The sequence below is a fragment of the Mustelus asterias genome, chromosome 9, assembly GCF_964213995.1.
Source record: "Mustelus asterias chromosome 9, sMusAst1.hap1.1, whole genome shotgun sequence".
NCBI lineage: Eukaryota > Metazoa > Chordata > Chondrichthyes > Carcharhiniformes > Triakidae > Mustelus > Mustelus asterias.
In genome coordinates this window covers 64,976,377-65,002,330 of record NC_135809.1, presented here as the reverse complement: position 1 = coordinate 65,002,330, position 25,954 = coordinate 64,976,377, and the positions used below count along the sequence as shown (strand labels likewise).

The window sequence follows — 25,954 nt, the reverse complement described above, 5'->3', positions numbered from 1 at the left end:
AAGGCCTAACCCAATATTTATAAAGGTTCAACATAACTTCTCTGCTTTTGGACTCAATGCCTCCAGTCATGAACAAAGAACAAAGAACAATACAGCACAGGAAACAGGCCCTTCGGCCCTCCAAGACTGTGCCGCTCCTTGGTCCAACTAGACCAATCGTTTGTATCCCTCCATTCCCAGGCTGCTCATGTGACTATCCAGGTAAGTCTTAAACGATGTCAGCGTGCCTGCCTCCACCACCCTACTTGGCAGCGCATTCCAGGCCCCCACCACCCTCTGTGTAAAAAACGTCCCTCTGATATCTGAGTTATACTTCGCCCCTCTCACCTTGAGCCCGTGACCCCTCGTGATCGTCACCTCCAACCTGGGAAAAAACTTCCCACTGTTGACCCTATCTATACCCTTCATAATATTGTACACCTCTATTAGATCTCCCCTCATTCTCCGTCTTTCCAGGGAGAACAACCCCAGTTTACCCAATCTCTCCTCATAGCTAAGACCCTCCATACCAGGCAACATCCTGGTAAACCTTCTCTGCACTCTCTCTAACGCCTCCACATCCTTCTGGTAGTGCGGCGACCAGAACTGGACGCAGTACTCCAAATGTGGCCTAACCAGCGTTCTATGCAGCTGCATCATCAGACTCCAGCTTTTATACTCTATACCCCGTCCTATAAAGGCAAGCATACCATATGCCTTCTTCACCACCTTCTCCACCTGTGTTGCCACCTTCAAGGATTTGTGGACTTGCACACCTAGGTCCCGCTGTGTTTCTATACTCCTGATGACTCTGCCATTTATTGTATAACTCCTCCCTACATTATTTCTTCCAAAATGCATCACTTCGCATTTATCCAGATTAAACTCCATCTGCCACCTCTCCGCCCAATTTTCCAGCCTATCTATATCCTGCTGTATTGCCCGACAATGCTCTTCGCTATCCGCAAGTCCAGCCATCTTCGTGTCATCCGCAAACTTGCTGATTACACCAGTTACACCTTCTTCCAAATCATTTATATATATCACAAATAGCAGAGGTCCCAGTACAGAGCCCTGCGGAACACCACTGGTCACAGACCTCCAGCCGGAAAAAGACCCTTCGACCACTACCCTGTCTCCTATGGCCAAGCCAGTTCTCCACCCATCGAGCCACTTCTCCTTGTATCCCATGAGCCTTAATCTTCTTAACCAACCTGCCATGTGGGACTTTGTCAAATGCCTTACTGAAATCCATATAGACGACATCCACGGCCCTTCCTTCATCAACCGTTTTTGTCACCCATGAAGCCCATGACCTAGTATGCTTTGCTAACCATGCTCTCAACGTGTCCTGTCACTTTCTCGGATGAGAATTTAGGAGGCATGGTTTGGATGAGAATTTAGGAGGCATGGCTAGTAAATTTTCAGTGGACAGTGAAGAAGGTTATCTCGGATTGCAACGGGATCTTGATCAATTGGGCCAGTGGGCTGACGAATGGCAGATGGAGTTTAATTTAGATAAATGTGACGTGATGCATTTTGGTAGATTGAACCAGGGCAAGATTTACTCAGTTAATGGTAGGGCGTTGGGGAGAGTTACAGAACAAAGAGATCTCGGGGTTACAGGTTCATAGCTCCTTGAAAGTGGAGTCACATGTGGACAGAGTGGTGAAGAAGGCATTCAGCATGCTTGGTTTCATTGGTCAGAACATTGAATACAGGAGTTGGGACATCTTTTTGAAGTTGTACAAGACATTGGTAAGGCCACACTTGGAATACTGTGTACAGTTCTGGTCACCCCATTATAGAAAGGACATTATTAAACTAGAAAGAGTGCAGAAGAGATTTACTAGTATGCTACCGGGACTTGATGGTTTGAGTTATAAAGAGAGGCTGGTTAGACTGGGACTCCTTTCTCTGGAGCGTAGGAGGCTGAGGGGTGATCTTTTAGAGGTCTATAAAGTAATGAGGGGCACAGATCAGCTAGATAGTCAATATCTTTTCCTAAAGGTAGGGAAGTCTAAAACTAGAGGGCATAGGTTTAAGGTGAGATGGGAGATACAAAAGGGTCCAGAGGGGCAATTTTTTCACAGAGGGTGGTGAGTGCCTGGAACAAGCTGCCAGGGGTAGTAGTGGAGGCAGGTACAATTTTGTCTTTTAAAAAGCGTTTAGACAATTACCTGGGTAAGATGGGTATGGAGGGATATGGGCCAAATGCGGGCAATTGGGACTAGCTTAGGGGTGTAAAAAAAAAAGGGGCGGCATGCACAAGTTGGGCCGAAGGGCCTGTTTCCATGCTGTAAACCTCTATGACTCTATGAGGATTTCTGCACATGAAACCCCAGGTCCTCTGCCTCAGCACACATTTTAGAACTTTGCCATTACGTCTATATTGTCACTCATTCTGCCTTCTGTCAAAAGGCTACACCGCATACTTGAGCATTAAATTCCATCTGCCACTTGTCTACCCATTGTAGAGTAATTGTAGATTGGTGTTTGCAAAATTGCTGGAGAGAAAGCACTGTATAGTCCCTTTAAAAGGTGGTGCTTTTTCTGTGCTTAGAAAGTTAAACAAAATGCAATACACATATAGTGCCCAAACTGAAACATTTGTATCGAAAGGCTAAGCAGCAGGGTTACCAAGGCTGTTGCCAGGCTTCTGAATTTTTTGAATTCAGCCTATCAATTTGAACTCGACACTTAGATACCACAAACCAAATTTGATGGCGTTGACAACCTAAGACCAATCATATTGTGGGGGATATCGATATGTCATCATAGGTATAAAAGAAGGGTGGCAGTGGGGCAAAAGCAGAGAGCAACTGTCATCTGTCAGAGTAACAACTCTTAGTTCAGCTCTAGAGAGAATTGCCAGCTCTCACAGCTTCATTTATGTCTTAAGAGAAGCACCATCTTGATAATAAAAGGCACCGAAGAAGAAAGAAGCTCCATACAGACAAATCAACAGAAAAGGCCCAGATTATTCCAGAAAATGCCAACTCTGGTTATAGTTATGAGAGTGACTAAATTTTATTTTGTTAATGAGTGGGAATTGTATTTATCTAAACAATATTCCATTAGAATAGTTTTATTCAGTTTAATAGTTAACTTGTTCACTGTTGGTTAGATCAATAAATTGTTACTTGTTGACTTTAGAGTTTCGGTAGTTATTTTGATTTGCTGAAGAGCAGATCATACCACTTCACACTCACTTTTACAGATTATGAGGTAAGGTACTCCACTTTGAGTAGTTAGGTGTTAGTTCTCAGAGGGGGGAGTCCTCAGTTTATCTCCAAATTTGGTTTAAAAAAATAGAAATTGCTGGAAATATTCAGCTGGTATGACAGCATCTGTGGAGAGAATGCATTAAATTTTAATAGTAAGAAGTTTAACAACACCAGGTTAAAGTCCAACAGGTTTATTTGGTAGCAAAAGGTGTGGCTTTTGCTACCAAATAAACCTGTTGGACTTTAACCTGGTGTTGTTAAACTTCTTACTGTGTTTACCCCAGTCCAACGCCAGCATCTCCACATTAAAATTTTAAGTCAGTTCAGTTTGGGCAACTTAATTCTGTTTCTCTTTCCACAGATGCTGCCTGACCTCCTGAGTATTTCCACCATTTTCTGTTTTTATTTCAGATTTCCAGCATCTACAGTATTTTGTTTTATCCACGTTTGGCATAATTGGCAATTTTATTCTGTATTCTAATGCTGTGTTATCGTTCTCTCTCTCTCTTCCTTCGGCTGGGTAGTTGGAACTTCTTGGGTGTCTGCAGGCAGAAATTGAGAGGGAAGGTTGAGGAGAGTGGAAAGCAAGAAATCCCTCAGTAGCTTGCACCTCATGCCAGACATAGTCATTTTTCAGTTAGTTCTCTTAACCACAGAATACCTACAGTGCAGAAGGAGGCCACTTGGCCCACTGAGCTGCAGTAATTCTCTGAAAGAACATCTTACCCAGGCCCTCCATCCACCCTATCCTCATAACCTTGCGCATGTACCATGGCTAATCCATCCTGTAGATGGAGAAAGAACAGCTACAACAATGATTTAACAACAATGGCAAAAAAGGCTACTCTGGCCATTTAAGTTAAGCATGCTGGGATTTTTGGTCAACTTATAATTAAAACCAGATACAGGTCGTAAAGTTGCTCTGGTCTGGGAACCATGATCTGAAGCTTCCTGTGTTGGTCAAATAAGGTAAGTTGTGGCCTCAAATTATATTGCTGTTATGTGTGGAACATGCAGTCTGAACTAAGCGTAATGGCATCGTTCACAAATAATTTAATTGGATGTTCAAGTCATATGATCTGTTTTTAGTTACACAGTCGGCGAGATGACAGAGAATCTTCTGGAAGCAAGTGGAGGATTTGTAGATAAAAGTATGCCCTCAAGGAATTTTCCTCAAAGATAGATTCTACATAGGCGATATTTCTTGACCAAGTTTTTTTCCTAAACTTGGTAGTATCTATTTTCAGTTCAATAATTAAATTTAATGTTCACTTAAAGTTAATGTGTAGTTAAGAGTTAAAGTTCAGGTGAGAGTTGATGTTCAGTTAAGAGTTAAAGTTCAGTAAAAGAGTTAACGAGTTGCAACTGTATAAGTTTGAGTTGGTACTGAAAGTGTTAAATGAAGAAAGAAATAGTTGAATGAATTAAAGAGTCGATTACTGTTCTTGTTTGTCTCATTAAACTAGAATGTTTGCAAGGTGTTTAAATTAAAAGCCGAATAACAACCCAAACTGCACATCTTTGGACTGTGGGAGGAAACTGGAGCACTCAGAGGAAACCCACATCGACACGGGGAGAACTTGCAAGCTCCACACAGTCACCCAAGGCTGGAATTGAACTGGGATTCCTGGCGCTGTGAGGCAGCAGTGCTAACCACTATGCTGGAAATACTCAGCACTTTCTACTTTACTGCAGTATTTTGCTTCTCTTAAGAGGAATCGGAAGTTTGAAAAAATGATCTGTGTTCCAACTAATATCCTTAATTATTACACAAAACCTGAAAATCTGAACCCACATTCAATGCCCCTCTCCGTGTCACGTCCCATGGTTTTGTGTTTGTCCTTTTCGGGCTGTGTTCTGAAGTTTACTACTTTGATTTTCTCTCTCGCTCCTGGACTCTGTAGGCTTTGCCCACATGCTTTCACCATCAGGATTTGGACACATAGCCAGTTACCTCAGGCTATACCTGAACGGCTGACATAATCCTTCAGAGGCTGGGAGACAGGATTACCACACAAACAAGGCATCTGTACCTTTAATTTTTGAGAGATGCAACAAAGAGAATGCAAACATTTCGCACAAGTATGAATAAGTACTCAACTGATAAATATCAAACAGTCACAAGGCAGCCTACAGTAGTAAAAAAAAATGATTAGAATCAACTTTACTTCATTTTTATACAACTGGGAAAGGCCTTTGTAACTGAGGAAATGGCTTGAAGCAGCTAAAATTCATGAGTAAAACCTCTGTTAACAAAGCAATGTTCACTTTCAGCTACTTTATAGCATCGCCACAGGTCTTCTTGTCTCTGAAGAACTGCAAGACAAAAATAAATCAGGGAGACTTGTTAAATATTTAATGTCATACTATTCTGGATTCTTCCTCCAATCAAGTGATTGCATTAAGGGGACATAATTTTTGAAACCAATGAGTTATATTATTCATTTGCTGAACTATACATTGGTAATAATAACCTCAGCTACTTATCTCTATGGTATCTACACAGGCTGACTGGTGCTAAATGTAACATCTCAGTTAACCCACCTTTCCAATGGCTTTAAGGACGGGTCCGAAAGAAGCTTCTGCATGTGTTTGTCCTCTAATCCAAGTTGGTAACTTGCTAAGAATGCTGGGCCGGGTGTAGCGATGATCCAGTAGCACAATAGTAGCATAGTCCTCTCGGTGACGGATGGCTCGCCCTGGCAACAATACATTGCATGAAGAACAGGAATGCTCACTCATGGTTTCATTACAAATTTCAGCCTCTGGGAAAAATGAGGCAACACAAACCACTCCCACCCTCACAGGTTTCTTTCAAACCAGTAAATCATTTCAATAGGTTGCCAGCCGAAATAAAGGACTGTGAGATTGACCGAAGGGTCAAAAGTCAGTGGATTCGGTCTTCTCAACGTTTAGCTGGAGGTAATCATGGCTCTTTGAAGGCCAAGTCAAAGAAACAGTCAGACTACACAGGGGCAGCGAAGGGGTTGAGATAGTGATGGATTGATAGAGCCAAGTGCTATCAATGCACACGTGGAGACTGACCCGTGTTGGCTGATGTTGCTGCTGCCCCTCAAGTAAAGAAGGAAACCAAGGATAAATCCTTGGGGGATTCTAAAAGCAACAGTGCAGGGATGGGAGTCCAGGCTGTTGTGGGTAATGCAGGTGTCACAATGACTATGTGTACCTGAAATTACCATCATACAGTCAACAGTCTACATCATTCTGTGACCCTCCCAGTGCTATTTGATGCATTCTAGTAGATAACTGGGTTATCCTTGCTCAGTGTCCATGTTATACAGTCACCTACCTATAGACTGATTTACAGCTTTCATGCAGAGATTTTCCACAAGTAGTTTTCCTGGACTATTCCCATCAGTCTTTGGCTGTAGAATTAAAATAAAAGTGAACAAGGAAGATACCATTTATTTCTTCACAACTCCATTCCACATTACAAACCTCAACCGTCACCTTCTGCTCCCCAGTTTAGGCCACATTACAATCCCCCATCTGTTTAGGCTACATTACAAACCACACCCTCGTTCTAGGTCATATTACAAATATCAACTTAAACCTCGTCCATGTTTTAAATAGAAGGCAAGTGGCTACTAGGGTGGCACAGTGGTTAGCACTGCTGCCTCACAGCACCAGGGTTCGATTACCAGCTTGGGTCACTGTCTGTGCGGAGTTTGCACGTTCTCCCCACGTCTACGTGCATTTCCTCCCGGTGCTCTGGTTTCCTCCCACAGTCCGAAAGATGTACAGGTTAGGTGGATTGGCCATGTTAAATTCTCTCCATATCCTTGAGCAGGCGCCGGAGTGTGGTGACCGGGGGATTTTCACAATAACTTCATTGCAGTGTTAATGTAAGCCTACTTGTGACACTAATAAATAAATAGATATGTTCAGTCTATGATGGAGGATACGAAGGTGCTATTATCTGGAACCGGAGGTGAAGAGGATGAAGGTGACAATCCTCTTATTGGTTCAAATTCGTGAGGGTAGGTTTAAAGCCACAGAATCATAGAATCCCTAAGCGCAGAAGCAGGCCATTCGGCCCATCGAGTCTGCACTAACACTCCGACAGAGTATCTTACCCACACCCTATCCCTATAACCCCAAGTATTTACCCCGCTAATCCCCCTAATTCACACATATTGGGACACTAAGTGGCAATTTTACCATGGTCAATCCATCTAATCTACAGATTTTTGGACTGTGGGAGGAAACCAAAGCACCCGGATGAAATGCATGCAGACATGGGGAGAACGTACAAACTCACGGTCACTCAAAGTTGGAATTGAACCCGGGTCTGTGGTGCTGTGAGGCAGCAGTGCTAAACACTGTGCTACCGTGTTGTCCATCAGCACTATCACCCATCACCCCCCCAGAAACCATCGTCTATTAAACAGCTCATTCAGTTTCTTAATCCTTACAATATGGCTACACTGACAATGGGATTTGCTTGATTTACATTGTTACTCTTTAAATGTTCACTTCATTTCAGATCTCCCTGCAGATCCATAGCAATAATTCAAATGCCAATCCTTCACGAGGTGAGTATCTGATGAAAAATGTATTTAAGAATCTTGGGAAATCTCTACATCTGGGTTTCTTACTAATTACTGCGAGATAACTTAAATACTATTACTGACAGATTACAAATTTGAATCTTCGCTTGCTGTGGTAAGATAACAATGGCATTGAACTAGATTTTAATCCTGGTTAAAAACAGCTGAGAGGTGACATGATGGGAGACTGTGGTTCAGCCTTTTGTTCACCAAATGTTTTTTTGACCACAAATATTTTGTCAGGAATCAAACAGTCAACAAATCAATGTCAGCAGAAACTAAGCAGAACCTGAAACCTAGGGAGGAGAAAGAGTCAACACCTTCAGGGGAGGGAGGAGAGAGAGAGAGAGTCAGCATCTTCAGGGGAGGGGGAAGAGAGAGCAAGAGTGAGAGCCAGCACCTTCAGGCAAGTAGAGTCAGCATCTTGAATTATTGCTACATTTGCAGATGATACAAAGATATACAGAGGGACAGGTACTATTGAGGAAGCGGGGGGGGTGGGGGGCACAGGAGGACTTGGACAGGTTAGGAGAGTGGGCAAAGAAGTGGCAGATGGAATACAATGTGGAAAAGTGCGAGGTTATGCACTTTGGAAGGAGGAATGGAGGCATAGACTATTTTCTAAATGGAGAAATGATTAGGAAATCAGAAACATAAAGGGACTTGGAAGTCCTTATTCAAGATTCTCTTAAGGTTAACATGCAGGTTCAAGTCAGCACTTAGGAAGGCAAATGCAATGTTAGCATTCATGTCGAGAGGGCTAGAATACAAGAGTAGGGATGTACTTCTGAGGCTGTACAAGGCTCTGGTCAGACCCCATTTGGAGTACCGTGAGCAGTTTTGGGCCCCGTATCTAAGGAAGGATGTGCTGGCCTTGGAAAGGGTCCAGAGGAAGTTCACAAGAATGATCCCTGGAATGAAGAGCTTGTTGTATGAGGAACTGGTTGAGGGCTCTGGGTCTGTACTTGTTGGAGTTTAAAAGAATGAGCGGGGATCTTATTGAAACTTACAGGATACTGCGAGGCCTGGATAGGGTGGACATGGAGAGGATATTTCCACCAGTAGGAAAGACTAGAACCAGAGGGCACAACCTCAGGCTGAAGGGATGATCCTTTAAAACAGAGATGAGGAGGAATTCTTCAGCCAGAGAGTGGTGAATCTGTGGAACTCTTTGCCGCAGAAGGCTGTGGAGGCCAAGTCATTGAGTGTCTTTAAGACAGAGATAGATAGGTTCTTGATTAATAAGAGGATCAGGGCTTATGGGAAAAAGGCAGGAGAATGGGGATGAGAGAAGTATCAGCCATGATTGACTGATGAAGCAGACTTGATGGGCTGAGTGGCCTAATTCTGCTCCTATGTCTTATGGCCTTCAGGGGAGGAGAGTGTCAGCGCCTTCAGGGGAGGGGGAGAGAGAGAGAGAGAGTCAGCACCTTCAGGGGAGGGAAAGAGAGCCAGCACCTTCGGGGGAGAGGAGGGAGGGAAGAAAGTCAGCACCTTCAGGAATGGGGGTAGTAGAAAGGAATATATAATTATATTGAGTATTAAAATTTCAAAACAAATTCAACTCAAAGTAAATTGCGCGACAGTTTCAATATGGGAACAGACGCTCGGTCGTGTTTGAGGTTCGCTTTCAGAGGATCATGGGCCCACACTTCAAACTGAAAACACAAGTTAACGAGACAAAATAAATATCATCATGTGCGCTCTGCCTGGAGGCCGGTCCTAGGCTGTTTGTCTGCTGAAACGTCATCCTGAGCTGTGTTCCTGGAATGTTGTCATTGCCTCCCACCATCAGGAGCAGACAAGGATTCAGGCTCCAAGTGTTCCTCGGCTGGAATGGGAATAAAACCCATGCTATTGCTGTCATTCTGAACCACGTGCTATTCAGCAACATGAATACCACACACAAAACAAACAGAGTGGTGATTTTGGGTGATGTTGGATCCAGTATGGGTTCCCACACTGCACCTGAGAAACTATAAACAAGTACTCCCAACTCCTGGGTGATAACGGAATTTGTGCTTAGACCCAGCCATAACATACCAGGATCTTATCCAAATAAGCCATCTTCTCCAGCAGCTCCGGCGACTTCATATTGGGGAAGGGCATTCCGACCATTACAACACACCTGTAATACAACACTCTTGTGAGGGCAGGAATAAAAACTGCTTCAAAGGCAGGTACAGTTCAGAGAACATTCCAGTGAGCCGAGATTGGGTGTTTCTAATCTACATGAATGACTTTGGATGCTGAAACTGTGTGAGCTTTCCAAATTGGTAGAGACCAGAGCAAGGCCAGAAGAAGGTCGGCAATCATGATAAAGGATGCATTTCACAATTAAGATCATTTAAGCACCAAATCTCACCCAAAAATTTCCCTCGTGTTCACTGGCAAAGGTGCAATGTAAAAATTCTCATCCTCATTTTTAAATCTGATCTTACCCCTAACTATCTGTTAACCTCCTTCAGCCTTCAAGATCTTGGTGTTTCTATTGTCTCTCCCAGTAACTCTATGTCACGGTACCAAATTTTGTCTGATAATGTGCTTATGAAGTGCCTACATTAAAGGTGCTATACAAATACAAGTTATTATTGCAATGCAAATGAACAAATGCCAATGATATTTCCTGGTAATAAATGCAAAGAATTGTACTCTGGCAGTGAACTGTGCAGTCACTTGATAAACTGTTTCTGGAGTTATGCCTAGACATGGTGAGGCATTAGTTAGATTTCTCTCCACCATTGAACTCTGATCAGGCCACATTAGAATAAGGCTGTGTACTGACAAAACAGCAACAAGAACTTTTCCAAGCGTAAAGGGGATTTCAGAGGCGTCAGTTAGTCTGAAGCAAAGACACACAACAAGGGATCTTGTGAAGGTTAAGAAATGGCTAAATGGTCAAGTGAACTCAGAATTTTCCTTGAGGGTAAGTCAGATCAGTGGGACCAAAGGACATTTATTTAAATCAGTTAAAAGATTTGCTCAATGAGAAATGTCATGAATAATCTCTAGACAGGATGGGGAGACACAGACACCAGGCAGACAGCTGGGTGCTAAGGGCAGAAAGGAAGCTATTCAGCCCCTCGAGTTTGTTCTACCATTCAGCTAGACCATGGTTATCTGTGTCCTAACTCCATCTGCCTACCTTTACTTCACATCAATTAACACATATCTATCAACCACAGTTTAATTTCAATAGACCCCTGGCATTTTGGCAGACATATGACCAGTATCCTTCCCTGACACTCCCTGGAATGGTCCAGGTCTAACTTAAGGTTATAACCCCCATATTCTGAATCTGTCCACCAAAACAACTAGTTTCTCCTCTGTCTGGTCCATCAATTTTTAAAATCATTTTAAATACATCAATTAGATCACCCCTTAATCTTCTGTATTCAAGAGAACATAAACCTAGCCTCTGCAACTTGTCCTCATAATTTAACCCTTTTAGCCCTGGTTTTGCTCAGGTGTATTTGCACTGCAGCCCCTCCAAGGCGAATATGTCCTTCCTATGATGCCCAGAACTGAATGCAGCCCTCCTACATAGGAGACAAGCCAGTGCTTTATAAAACTAGCATAATTTTCAATCTTTCTGATTCAAATTCTCTTGAGACAAAGGTTAACATTCCATTAAGGTTGTTTCATTATTTTTGTAACTTTCCACTCAATTCATGATTTTGGAACTCCTAAATCTTTGCTCCTCCACAACCTTTGACTTCTCAAAAGTTAGAAAATACTCTAGTTTCCTTAGCTCCAAAGTGGTAGACTTCACACTTCCAAACAAATAAACACTTACCTGCCATGGCTAATATCAATTAATACTTGTTTATGCCCTGTTACAACTTTCTGCTCCCCTCTACATTTTTACTTATTAATCTCAGGTTTCAACAGAAGAGTTGGGAGCTAGGAAGGAGCAATCAGTTGGAGAGTTAGTGGATTGGAGGGGCAGATGAGCAGAGAGAGTGGAACTTCACTAGGAAAGCTGGGAATGTGAGATCTGAGCTCTCATGGTTTTTTAAAAAAGTTTATTTATTAGTGTCACAAGTAGGCTTACATTAACACTGCATTGAAGTTACTGTGAAAATACCCGAGTCGCCACACTCCAACATCTGTTCGGGTACACTGAGGGAGAAGTTAGCATGGCCAATTCACCCAATCTGCACATCATTTGGACTGTGGGAGGAAACCGGAGCACCCGGTGGAAAGCCACACAGACACGGGAAGAATGTGCAGACATCACACAGACAGTGTGACGACCCAAGCCGGGAATCGAACGAGAGTCCCTGGTGCTGTGAGGCAGCAGTGCCACCGTGCACAGATAAGGGGGTCAGTTAGCTCAGTTGACAGAACAGTTGGTTTGTGATGTACTTCTCAACCTTGCCCCTCACCTGAGGTGTGGTGATCCTCAGGTTAAATCTCCACCAATCAGCTCTCCTCCTTAAAGAGGAGAGCTGCCTATGGTCATCTGGGACTATTAATGGTGTATACTATTGGACAAGAACACCACAGTATTAAACCTTCACAATAAAAACAACCTTATGTTACAATGGGGGGAATTTTACCATTTTGAGCCAAAGTGCCGAATTTGGGCGTCAAATAGATCCACGCCTGGAATCCTCTTTCCAGCGGGCCCACATGTGTTTTGCTGGCTCCGGCCCGATCCGCGCTGTGTGCGGGGCTTAGTGCTGGCGGACCGATCGGAGCTCTGAACTGCACATGCGCAGTTCGAAAAAAATCTGACAGTGCGCCCGGGCGCGGAAAAAAAAGCAGAGAGCAGAAAGATCCTCTGGTCGGGGGGGGGGGGGGGGGGGGGGGGGTGGTGACCGATCATCCCCTGGGGGGGCGGGGGGGGGGGGAAGAGGAGAGAAGAGCGGGTGTGACGTATCATCCACAGATTACTCTTCCCTGCAGGTGCGAGAGAGATGGTTGTGGCTGGTAGCGTACCAGTGATGGTGCCAGGAGGGATCGGCCGCAGACAGGCAGCGGAACCCCCCCCCGACCAGAGGATGAAACATCACACCCTCTCGCCTCCACCCCCAGGGGAAATCGGTCACACCCCCTCTCCTTCCCCACCCCCCAGGGGATGATCGGTCACACCCCCTCTCCTCCCACCCCCCCCCTCCCCCCCCTCCAGAGGATGAGACGTCACACCCCCTCCCCTCCTACCCGCCCCCCCAGGGGATGAGACGTCACACCCCCTCTCCTCCTCCCACCCCCCTCCCGCCCCGACCAGAGGATGACCTGGGTCAGAGAGCCGTTGCAGTCTCTGACCCCGCTCTTCGGAGGCTGCAGCGGCGACTTCAGACTTTTATTTTGCAGGTCAGTTACAGCGCGGACGGGGATCGAGCCAGAAGACGGTAAAGTGGGATTTGGCGGTAGACTTGGGCGCGCGGTTCATCAAGTCGATTTAAATGCATTTGCATGCCGGACCTGCGCCCAAACCAGGTGTCGGTAAAGGCACAATCTGCTCGGATTCGGGTGCAGATCACGTTAAAGGCCCAACGCCCAACTTTACCACGATATCAGGCCCAATGCTTCTTAAAAAGAGATTTCATGGGATGTGAGCATCGCTGGTTAAGCCAACATTTCTTGCCCATCCCCAATTGCCCCTTGAGAAGGTTGTGGTGAGCTGCCTTCTTGAACCATTGCAGTCCCTGAGGCATAGGTACACCCAGTAAGAAGTTTGACAACACCAGGTTAAAGTCCAACAGGTTTATTTGGTAGCAAAAGCCACACAAGCTTTCGGAGCTCTTAGCCCCTTCTTCAGGTGAGTGGGAATTCTGTTCACAAACAGAGCTTATAAAGACACAGACTCAATTTACATGAATAATGGTTGGAATGCGAATACTTACAACTAATCAAGTCTTTAAGAAACAAAACAATGTGAATGGAGAGAGCATCAAGACAGGCTAAAAAGATGTGTATTGTCTCCAGACAAGACAGCCAGTGAAACTCTGCAGGTCCACGCAACTGTGGGAGTTACAAATAGTGTGACATGAACCCAATATCCTGGTTGAGGCCGTCCTCGTGTGCGGAACTTGGCCATCAGTTTCCGCTCAGCGACTCTGCGCTGTCGTGTGTCGCGAAGGCCGCCTTGGAGAACGCTTACCCGAACGCTTACCCGCTTACCAGACGCTGCGACAACGGATGAATGAACACCGCTCGACAATCACCAGGCAAGACTGTTCTCTTCCTGCTGGGGAGCACTTCAGCGGTCACGGGCATTCGGCCTCTGATATTCGGGTAAGCGTTGTGGTTCACGTTCAGATACTCAAGATTGATGGAAATCCTACAAATCTATTGTTTCATTAACCAGCATTTTTATTGGATCCCACAATGGTTAATCTTGGAAGACAGATTCTAGTGCCCGGACTTCATTCCAAGGAGGGGGGAAACAAAATCCAATATTGTATCACTTACATTTCTGATGTTTGGAGAAAAACAAACAAAATTGAGCGGTAGGAACTGGAGCAATCAGATTATTAATTCCTACCTGCCCAGGTCATCTGAGAAGTTGATGCCTTCGCTCATCTTTCCCCCAACCACAGAGAAGAGCAGACCCCCAGTGACCAGGCCTGGCGATCGACTCGAATGCTGTAGATCACCAGAAAATAAAGTAACTACTGCGGCCAAAGTTCTGAAATTCAACTTTGAGATTCACTTTCCTCTCACTAACAAAACAGATCAATAAGCCTCTTCTTAGTCTCTGTTCCCATCCAATCATATCAAAACTTGAAATCTTATCACCTCAAGCACCTCTAACTATGACTGAGATGTTCTTCAATAATCCATGTTCTTTGTTTGAAGGTGTTGACTCTCCCTGGGATCCAAATCAGTCCACTGGTACTTTACCCAGGCTACTCAATCGTGACAGCAATAATGCTGACCGAACCTTGTCCTCACCCAACAGGAATTGGTGCGTAGAATCAGAAATGGGTCTCAAGACTATTTCCCTACTCCCTAGTCCAGAGCTTTTTTTAAACAAATCATTCTTTCATGGGGTGTAGGCACAACAGTATTTATTGCCCATTTCTAACGGTTGGAAGTACAGTTCTAACATACCAACTTCACACATACTGCAGCCAATGCCTAGATTCAGCCACTATGATCCAACATTGAATTTTGTTCTGAACTACCTGAAGTGCAACAAATCTTATCCAAGAGGTGATGTTAAACTCAGTAACTCAGGCTGTTTTATCCACCCTCTGACAGTGAAATGGAATGGGGTGTCAGCCCATTCTTGAACAATTAAGACATTGACAGTTTTCAGGCACTCCCTGCTACGTACCTGGACACACCTGGAGTACTCAGACAGCACCTGCTCCACTTGATTGGCTTTCTTAGGCTCCTGGAAAATCTATGGCATCAAATAAAAGAAATTTAGGTTTGATTTGATTTATTGTCACATGTACAGTGAAAAGTATTGTTTCTTGCATGCTTTACACAGAATTACAGAAATCACCTATGAAGTCAAGCATTCATCCAGTGATCTTCTGGCATTAAAGAGAAGTAATTCACTCAGCAGATTGCAGACAGAGTGTAGGAACAAACAGAGCAACAGGAGTCAAATTTAGATTAGGCCCAGGGGTAGGACGGGTGGTAGAAGATCAGATACACTCCCCTCCTCCCACGGTAACATTCGCACACGCTTCCCTGCCCCATCGTCACATTGCCACCTCCATCCCCAGTCCACCTCCATCCAATAAGTAGAAATAGGTAAAAGGGCTGCATTTGCAGCTACTGGGGGCAGGGCAGGGAGAGGTTGGAGGATTGAAAGATGGTCCTTGGTGCAGTTTCTAACGGTGGAAAGTGAAGGAGGGAGTCGGGGTTCAGGAAGAGAATTCCAGACCATCAATGCAGGGGAGGGCTCCTGAATGGGTGGTGTTGCATTAAAGGTCAGAGTTAAAGGACCAAAGACTGTGAGGGTGGAGAAGAGAGTGCAGGATGGGTCAATGGAGGGAAATGAAGAGGAGGATTTTGAATTCAATTTTGGGGGGACAGGAAGTCAGCGTTGGTCAGTGAGGGTAGGGGTGTTGGGTGAATGGGACATGATACAAACAGTCTTGATCTGGGCAGGTCAGAACTTATTAGAGGCTCCAGGCATTGAGACCAGCCAGCAGGGCATCAAGGGAATTGAGTCTAGAAAGACAACATGCATCAGGGTTTCAACAGAGGAGAGACCAATACGAGTAACACTTCAGAATTGAATCAACCTTCCCTGTGGTGGATACAGGGGCACAGTGGTTAGTACTGCTGCCTCATAGTGCCAGGGACCCGGGTTCAATTCCTGGCTTGAGGCACTGTCCGTGTGGAGTTTGCACATTCTCCTCGTGTCTGCTCCGGGTTTCCTCCGGGTGCTCTGGTTTCCTCCCACAGTCCGAAAGACGCGCTAGTCAGGTGTATTGGCTATGCTAAATTCTCCCTCAGTGTACCCGAGTAGGTGCCGGAGTGTGGCAACTAGGGGATTTTCACAGTAACCTCATTGTAGTGTTGATGTAAGCCTACTTATGACACTAATAAATAAACTTTACAAAAGATGTTGCATGTGATGTCCAGTTATGGATCAAGGAAGGTGTAGGATGAGCTGACTCAGCCTGAATATGTTTTATGAAGAGGATGAAGTCAGTGTGAATGGTGCAGAGTTTAAGGTGGGACGGTAGCACAGTGGTTAGCACTGCTGCTTCACAGCTCCAGGGTCCTGGGTTCGATTCCCGGCTCGGGTCACTGTCTGTGTGGAGTTTACACATTCTCCTCGTGTCTGCGTGGGTTTCCTCCGGGTGCTCCGGTTTCCTCCCACAGTCCAAAGATGTGCGGGTTAGGTTGATTGGCCAGGTTAAAAATTGCCCCTTAGAGTCCTGGGATGTGTAGGTTAGAGGGATTAGCGGGTAAATATGTGGGGGTAGGGCCTGGGTGGGATTGTGGTCGGTGCAGACTCGATGGGCCGAATGGCCTCCTTCTGCACTGTAGGGTTTCTATGTTTCTAATTCAAGTCGAAGAGTTTGGTCTCCAAGCCATTCAGTTGGAGTAAGCTGTGATTTACCCATGAATCCATGTTGGTTGGGCAGTCTGACAAAGCAAGGAGTTGGTCATGGGGTGAGAGAAGTAATGGACAAGGGGAAGTTTCCTATTACCAATGTACATTCGGAGGCTAATCCTATGTTAATGAATAATATTATGGAGGAGAAGATGAGGAAGAGGAGGTTGAAGACAGATCCTTGGGGGATCCTGGAAACTGGAGGAGTTGTTGTTGAAGATACATTGGTCTTGTTCAGACTGTTGAAGTGGAACCCCATAAGCTGGTCAACAGGGGAAAGATAATGTAAGATGGTGATATGGTCAATAGTACCAAACACATTCAGAAAGTCTGTAGATAACACATCATGATCACATCAACAGCAACAGTGCCAGCTTGGTGCTGAGCGAGGATATAGGCCGGTCAGGACATGAGCACAAAGCAGGATGTAACAACTCAATTAGTGTGTGTGTGAGTGTGAATGTGTGTGCACTTGCCCATAATGAAACACAGCGAATTACAAGTAAGGATGTGAGGGGAGGAATGAATTTTTTTTGCAAAAAGAGCTTTCAAACTGCACAATTCCAATCAAAAGAGAAGGAAAATGGTTCTAAGATATCTCCTCAGGTATAAAACGATCACGTTACCTTTTTTTTAGCCTCTAGCTGTGCCAGAAGGCCAGTTTTTTCCCAGTGTGTGTATGCCTGTTTTTCATATTCATATGATGGAAAGAAGCACACAACGCCGCCAGGGACCACTTTACACAGATTGACCAGCACCCGGCCACATTCATCCAGCTACAAAAATAAGATTTAATATTAAAAACAGAGCAGTATATGGGCTTCCTTCATTGATCAGCATTGCACAGGACTGGAAGATACACAGCAATTACAGACCCCTTAGAACAAGCTGAGCTGTACACATCACAGCTGACTCGTTTGGCAGACATCCATTTTTAAGCAGAAACTTCAAAAAAATACTTGGAGGTGAACAATAGTTAAATTCAAAAATGCTGCCATCAACTGAAATGTCCAGTGCCCTGCCTTGTCCTGGCGCTGCCACACTCACCACAGCATGACACTCACCGCATCGTGACTCACTCCTCAATGATACTTGTCACAGTCCCATGCTGCCACACCATAATACATCATACCGTGATTCACCCACACCGTGACATAGAACAAAAGGACTAGGAGCAGGAGTAGGCCATCTCGAGCCTGCTCTGCCAATCAATAAGATCATGGCTGATCTTTTTGTGGACTCAGCTCCACTTACCGCCCGCTCACCATAACCCTCAATTCCTTTACTGTTCAAAAATTTATCTATCCTTGCCTTAAAAACATTCAGTGAGGTAGCCTCAAACTGCTTCACTGGGCAGGGAATTCCACAGATTCACAACCCTTTGTGTGAAGAAGTTCCTCCTCAACTCAGTCCCAAATCTGCTTCCCCTTATTTTGAGGCTATGCCCCCTAGTTCTAGTTTCACCCACCAGTGGAAACAACTTCCCTGCCTCTATCTTATCTATTCCCTTCATAATCTTATATGTTTCTACAAGATCTCTCCTCATTCTTCTGAATTCCAATGAGTATAGCCCCAGTCTACTCAGTCTCTCCTCAATAGCCAACCCTCTCAACTCTGGAATCAACCTTGTGAATCTCTGCACCCCCTCCAGTGCCAGTAAATCCTTTCTCAAGTAAGGAGACCAAAACTGTACACAGTACTCCAGGTGTGGCCTCACCAGCACCTTATACAGCTGCAACATAACCCCGCTGTTTTTAAACTCCATCCCTCTAGCAATGAAGGACAAAATTCCATTTGCCTCCTTAATTACCTGCTGCACCTGCAAACCAACTCCTTGAAATTCCTGCACAAGGACACCCAGGTCCCTCTGCACAGCAGCAATTTTTAACCATTTAAATAATAGTCCATTTTGCTGTTATTCCTATCAAAATGGATGACCTCACATTTACCAACATTGTACTCCATCTGCCAGACCCTCGCCCACTCACTTAAGACTATCTATATCCCTTTGCAGACTTTCAGCGTCCTCTGCACACTTTGCTCTTCCACCCATCTTAGTGTCATTTTGACACACTACACTTGGTCCCTAACTCCAAATCATCTATGTAAATTGTAAACAATTGCGGTCCCAACACTGATTCCTGAGGCACACCACTAGTCACTGATCACCAACCAGAAAAACACCCATTTACCCCCACTCTTTGCTTTCTGTTAGTTAACCAATCCTCTATCCAGGCTAATACATTACCCGTAACACTGTGCACCTTTATCTTATGAAGCAGTCTTTGGCGCAGCACCATGCCAAATGCCTTCTGAAAATCCAGATACACCACATTCACAGGTTCCCCATTGTCCACTGCACATGTAATGTTCTCAAAGAATTCCACCAAATTAGTCAAACATGACCTGCCCTTCATGAACTCATGCTGCGTCTTACCAATGGGACAATTTATATCCAGATGTCTCGCTATTTCATCCTTGATGATAGATTCAAGCATTTTCCCTACTACAAAAATTAAGCTAACCGTCCTATAGTTACCTGCCTTTTTTAAACAGTGGCGTCACATTTGCTGATTCCAATCTGCGGGAACCACCCCAGAGTCCAGCGAATTTTGGTAAATTACCACTAGTGCATTTGCTATTTCTCCTGCCATCTCTTTTAGTACCCTGGGATGCATTCCATCAGGACCAGGAGACGTGTCTACCTTTAGCCTCATTAACTTGCCCAACACTACCTCTTTCGTGATAATGATAGTTTCTAGGTTCTCAGCTGCCATAGCCTTCCTGTCATCAATTTTTGGCATGTTGTTTGTGTCTTCCACTGTGAAGACCGACACAAAATACCTGTTCAATGCCTCAGCCATTTTCTCATTTCCAGTTATTACATCCCCCTTCTCATCCTCTAAAGGGCCAATGTTTACTTTAGCCACTCTTTTTCATTTTATATATTTGTAGAAACTTTTGCTGTCTGTTTTTATATTCTGAGCTAGTTTACTCTCATAATCCATCTTACTTTTCTTTATAGCCGCGTCCCCCCATGCCACGATGCTGGCCATGCCCTGTCACTGCAATATCATGATTCCAATCCAGCTAATCCAGTTAGAGTATATAGTGTGAGGTTAGTTTGGGGCTCAGTCGTGACCTTCATCGGATCACGATGGTTTTAAATTCACATTTTTATATTGGATATGTTTTATATTGGAGATGTTTTTTTTTTAAAGCTTTCCCAATCCTCTGGGGAATTAGAAGATTGGGAAACCTTTAAAAAACAACAAAGAACTACTAAGAAAGCGATAAAGAAAGGAAAGATAGATTATGAAACTAAACTAGCACAAAATATAAAAACTGATAGTAAAAGTTTTTACAAATATATAAAAAGGAAAAGAGTTGCTAAAGTAAATGTTGGACCCTTCGAAGACGAGAAGGGGGATTTAATAATGGGAAACGAGGAAATGGCCGAGGCCTTAAACAAGTTTTTTGTGTCGGTCTTCACGGTAGAGGACACAAATAGCTTACCAAAAATTGATGGTCGTGGGGCTGTAGGGGGTGAGGTCCTTAAAACGATTACTATTACTAAAGAGGTAGTGCTTGGTAGGCTAATGGGACTAAAGGTAGACAAATCCCCAGGCCCGGATGGAATGCATCCCAGGGTACTGAAAGAAATGGCAGAAGTAATAGCAGATGCGTTGGTTGTAATTTATCAAAATTCGCTGGACTCTGGGGAAGTGCCGGCTGATCGAAAAACAGCTAATGTGACGCCACTGTTTAAAAAAGGAGGTAGACAAAAGGCGGGTAACTACAGGCCGGTTAGCTTAACGTCCGTAGTTAGGAAATTGCTGGAATCCATCATTAAAGAAGAAATAGCAGGACACCTGAAAAAAATGGTTTGATCAAGCAGACACAGCATGGATTCATGAAGGGAAAGTCGTGTTTGACGAATTTACTGGATTTTTATGAAGATGTAACGAGTGCAGTTGACAGAGGGGAACTGGTGGATGTGGTGTTTTTGGATTTCCAGAAGGTGTTCGATAAGGTGCCTCACAAAAGGTTGCTGCAGAAGATTAGGGTACACGGAGTTGGGGGTAAAGTGTTAGCGTGGATTGAGGATTGGCTATCTAACAGGAAGCAGAGAGTTGGAATAAATGGGTGCTTTTCTGGTTTGCAATTGGTGACTAGTGGCATGCCGCAGGGATCGGTGCTGGGGCCTCAACTGTTTACCATATACATAGACGATCTGGAGGAGGGGACCGAGTGTAGGGTAACAAAGTTTGCGGATGACACAAAGATGAGTGGGAAAGCGAATTGCGTGGAGGATGCGGAAAGTCTGCAGAGAGATTTGGATAGGCTAAGTGAGTGGGCAAGGATCTGGCAGATGGAGTATAACGTTGACAAGTGTGAGGTTATCCACTTTGGAAGGAATAATAGTAAAATGCACTATTATTTAAATGGTGAAAAATTACAACATGCTACTGTGCAGAGGGACCTGGGGGTCCTTGTGCATGAATCGCAAAGTCTCAGTTTGCAGGTGCAGCAGGTGATCAAGAAGGCGAATGGAATGTTGGCCTTTATCGCGAAGGGGATGGAGTATAAAAGCAGGGAGGTCTTGCTGCAATTGTACAAGGTACTGGTGAGGCTGCGACTAGAGTACTGTGTGCAATTTTGGTCTCCTTATTTGCGAAAGGATATATTGGCCTTGGAGGGAGTACAGAGAAGGTTCACCAGGTTGATACCGGAGATGAGCGGGTTAGCTTATGAGGAGAGATTGATTAGATTGGGCCTGTACTCGTTGGAGTTTAGAAGGCTGAGCGGAGATCTTATAGAGACATATAAGATAATGAAGGGGCTAGACAGGGTAGAGGCAGAGAGATTCTTTCCACTTAGAAAGGAAACAAGAACTAGAGGACACAGCCTCAAAATAAGGGGGAGTCAGTTTAGGACAGAGTTGAGGAGGAACTTCTTCTCTCAGAGGGTAATGAATCTCTGGAATTCTCTGCCCATTGAAGCAGTGAAGGCTACCTCATTAAATATGTTTAAGTCACAGGTAGATAGATTTCTGATCAATAAGGGAATTAAGGGTTATGGGGAGCGGGCGGGTAAGTGGAACTAAACCACTATCAGATCAGCCATGATCTTATTGAATGGCGGGGCAGGCTCGAGGGGCTAGATGGCCTACTCCTGCTCCTATTTCTTATGTTCTTATATACTAAAGGTAGTCTTAAAAGCCTTTTTTTTTTTATTTGATCTATTATTGTCACATGTATTAGTATACAGTGAAAAGTATTGTTTCTTGTGCACTATACAGACAAAGCATACCGTACATAGAGAAGGAAATGAGACAGTGCAGAATGTAGTGTTACAGTCATAGCTAGGTGTAGAGAAAGATCAACTTAATGTAAGGTAGGTCCATTCAAAAGTCTGATGGCAGCAGGGAAGAAGCTGTTCTTGAGTCGGTTGGTACGTGACCTCAGACGTTTGTATCTTTTTCCCAATGGAAGAAGGTGGAAGAGAGAATGTCATCATACTTACCGCTAGGATTATTGACTTATAAGTCTTTAATACAAAATGAAAGCAGGAAACTTGACACGAAGACACTTGTGATCAGATAAGCAGTAACTGACCTTCCTAGGCTTGATTAAAACAAGCTTGGCAACTAAGTTTGTAAGAAGCTATACAAAATATAGAAGTTATGTGTACAAATGAGATTAAGGGAGTAATGTTGAACACTCTGCTGTTCTATTATCAGGGACAGTTACACAAATATCTGGAGGTCTAATGAATAATTTCTGAGAGCTCATTTAGCTAGTAATGGAACAACCTAAGCCCACCTGGGTGAAGACCTCTGACATTGATAAATACCCATGATGGAGGCAGACTTGTCACTAGCTCTTTACTGGAGGTCTCCAAGACAATTGAGGAATGGTACAAGCAGGTTATAGCTTCTTCTGCTTGATCACCTGTCAAAAATCATAAAGGTCTGTTCTGTTCTGTTCTAGTATGTATAACCTTTCTTTGCTTTGTTTTCTCATGGATTTTTTCTTTTATCTTACCGAGTAAGATCTACAAAGAACCAATAATATATTTAATTGGGTTATGTACAAGCATTTATGAATTGGAGTAATTTAACTTTTGAGCAAGTACAGACTGAAAAAATCTAAAACCATGCTTCATTGAGATTTGCTGATTTATTTCAGATTTTGGAGTCAGAAGCAGGAATGCTGTTTGGACTGAAACACTCACCAGTTGCGGCTTGTCCCTCTTCTGGTAAGTGAATTCAAGCTGCTGCCCCGAGGGACCACTGCAGACAATGATGGGCAAAATATTTTCTGGTGGAATGACGTGACCTAAGAGGTTAGGGGAGAAGAACAATCAAACAGACAGTTTAACCCTAAACTGCGTTCAAGAACAGCCAGCTCATATAAAGAAACTGGTTATCCGTTGCCTCATTTTCTCTTTGTTTGAAGATTTGCAGCAATTAGCACTGCTGGCAGGTCAACTCCAAACTTGTAGTTAAGCCAAGGTCAACAAGAAAACCGAGCCAAAGTTCTCAGAAAATCTGTAAGCAAAATTTCAAAACACAACATCTTCACAGTGCTGCTCATCCATAAAATTGATACAAAACAATAAAATTCACATTTCAATGATGCAAGGCATGTGATTTAATCAGAACACTGAGAACCCTGAACAAGAGACTGGGTGTTACTTTGATTCTAAATATAATCTGTCTAACAGGGTGCATCAACCACCAACCCATATCCCTCAAAAACTCCATTTGACAAAAAGGGCACCAGCCTCCTCCAAACATCCAACACATAAAAGGAGCATCAGACTCCAACTAGCAGCATAATCAGCACAGAATCAACCTCTAAACAGGTTAGTTTCAGGTCGAGAACATGTACAACAGGATACGGAATGGCTGCTCAAAGTGTCTGGGTGAATCAACTTTTTTAAATTCGTTATACGGGATGTGGGCATTGCTGGCTGGGCCAGGATTTATTGCTCCTCTCTAGTTGCTCTTCAGAAGGTGGTGGTGAGCTGCCTTCTTGAACCGCGGCAGTCGCTGAGGTATAGGTACAACCACAGTGCTATTAGGGAGGGAGTTCCAGGATTTTGACCCAGCAACAGGGAAGGAACGGCGATATATCTCCAAGTCGGGATGGTGAGTGACGTGGAGAGTATAATCCAGGTGGTGGTGTTCCCAGGTATCTGCTGCTCTTGGTTGTGGGTTTGGAAGGTGCTGCCTAAGGAATCTTGGTGAGTTCCTATGTGCAACTTGTAAACGGCACACACGGCTGCCACCACTTGTCGGTGGGGGAGAGATTGAATGTTTGTGGAAGGGGTAGTATTCAGGTGGCTCCTTTGCCCTGGATGGTGTCAAGCTTACGATGTTGGAGCTGCACTCAGCCAAGCAAGTGGAGAGTATTCCATCACCCCCCCCGGCTAGTGCCTTGCAGATGGTGGACATCGAGGGACTCAGGAGGTGAATTAGTTGGCACAGAATTCTGAGCCTTTGACCTGCTCTGGTGGTCACAGTACTTATATGGCTAGTTCAGTTCATTTTCTGGTCAATTGTAACCCCCGGGATGTTGATAGTTGGGGGATTCAGTAAAGGTAATGACATTGAATGTCAAGGGGCAATGGTTAGATCCTCTCTTGTTGGAGATAATCATTGCCTAAGCACTTGCATGCTGCACATGTTACTTGTCATTTGTTAGCCCAAGCCTGGATATTGTCAGGGACTTGCTGCGCTTGGACATGGATTGCTTCAGTAACTGAGGAGTTGTGAATATGTTAAACATTGAGCAGTCATTAATGAATGTCCCTACTATAATGAAAGGAAGATCAACTGACTAGGCAACAAATTACCCAGTGTAACATCAACTGTTCAGAGAATGACACAGATTCGTCCCCATTACAGAGAGAATGACACAGATCTGTCCCTGTCACAGAGAGCATGACACAGATCCGTCCCCGTTACAGAGAGAATGACACAGATCCGTCCCCATTACAGAGAGAATGACACAGATCCGTCCCCATTACAGAGAGAATGACACAGATCCGTCCCTGTCAGAGAGCATGACACAGATCCGTCCCCGTTACAGAGAGAATGACACAGATCTGTCCCTGTCACAGAGAGCATGACACAGATCTGTCCCCGTTACAGAGAGAATGACACAGATCCGTCCCCGTTACAGAGAGAATGACACAGATCTGTCCCTGTCACAGAGAGCATGACACAGATCCGTCCCCGTTACAGAGAGAATGACACAGATCCGTCCCCATTACAGAGAGAATGACACAGATCTGTCCCTGTCACAGAGAGCATGACACAGATCTGTCCGCGTTACAGAAAGAATGACACAGATCCGTCCCCATTACAGAGAGAATGACACAGATCCGTCTCCATCACGGAGACACAGATCCGTCCCCATTACAGAGAGAATGACACAGATCTGTCCCTGTCACAGAGAGAATGACACAGATCTGTCCCCGTTACAGAGAGAATGACATAGATCCGTCCCCGTCACAGAGAATGACACAGATCCGTCCCCGTCACAGAGAATGACACAGATCCGCCCCCATTACAGAGAGAATGACATAGATCCGTCCCCGTTACAGAGAGGGACACAGATCTGTCCCCATTACAGAGGGAATGACACAGATTTGTCCCCATTACAGAGAGAATGACACAGATTTGTCCCTCTGTATTGGGACCTCTGCTGTTTGTGATTTATATAAACAATCTGGAAGAAGGTGTAACTGGGGTGATCAGTAAGTTTGCGGACGGCACAAAATTGGCTGGACTTGAAGATAGTGAGGAACATTGTCAGAGGCTACAGAAGGATATAGTTAGGCTGGAAATTTGGGCAAAGAAATGGCAGATGGAGTTCAATCCAGATAAATGCGAAGTGATGCATTTTGGTAGAACTAACGTACGGGGGAGCTATACAATAAATGGCAGAACCATAAAGGGTGTAGATACGCAGAGGGACCTGGGTGTGCAAGTCCACAGATCCTTGAAGGTGACGTCACAGATGGAGAAGGTAGTGAATAAGGCATCTGGCATGCTTGCCTTTATAGGACGGGGCATAGAGTATAAAAGTTGGGGTCTGATGTTGCAGTTGTATAGAACGTTGGTTCGGCCG

General features: G+C 44.4%; 1 protein-coding gene across 3 annotated transcripts in view; it reads right to left on the bottom strand.

The window, feature by feature from the left end:
• Positions 1–4,073: 4,073 nt before the first annotated feature.
• ddx11 (DEAD/H (Asp-Glu-Ala-Asp/His) box helicase 11) overlaps positions 4,074–25,954 on the bottom strand; it is a 76,920-nt gene continuing 55,039 nt past the window's right edge. For all 3 annotated transcript variants that reach the window (XM_078220282.1, XM_078220285.1, XM_078220284.1), the window contains exons 20-27: positions 23,049–23,152; positions 17,438–17,587; positions 15,066–15,134; positions 14,271–14,371; positions 9,821–9,905; positions 6,517–6,592; positions 5,751–5,905; positions 4,074–5,522 (exon numbers count right to left, since the gene is read on the bottom strand). In XM_078220282.1, the coding sequence (XP_078076408.1) occupies positions 5,481–5,522; positions 5,751–5,905; positions 6,517–6,592; positions 9,821–9,905; positions 14,271–14,371; positions 15,066–15,134; positions 17,438–17,587; positions 23,049–23,152 (782 nt within the window). In that variant the 3' untranslated portion in view covers positions 4,074–5,480. The remainder of the gene's footprint in view (positions 5,523–5,750; positions 5,906–6,516; positions 6,593–9,820; positions 9,906–14,270; positions 14,372–15,065; positions 15,135–17,437; positions 17,588–23,048; positions 23,153–25,954) is intronic.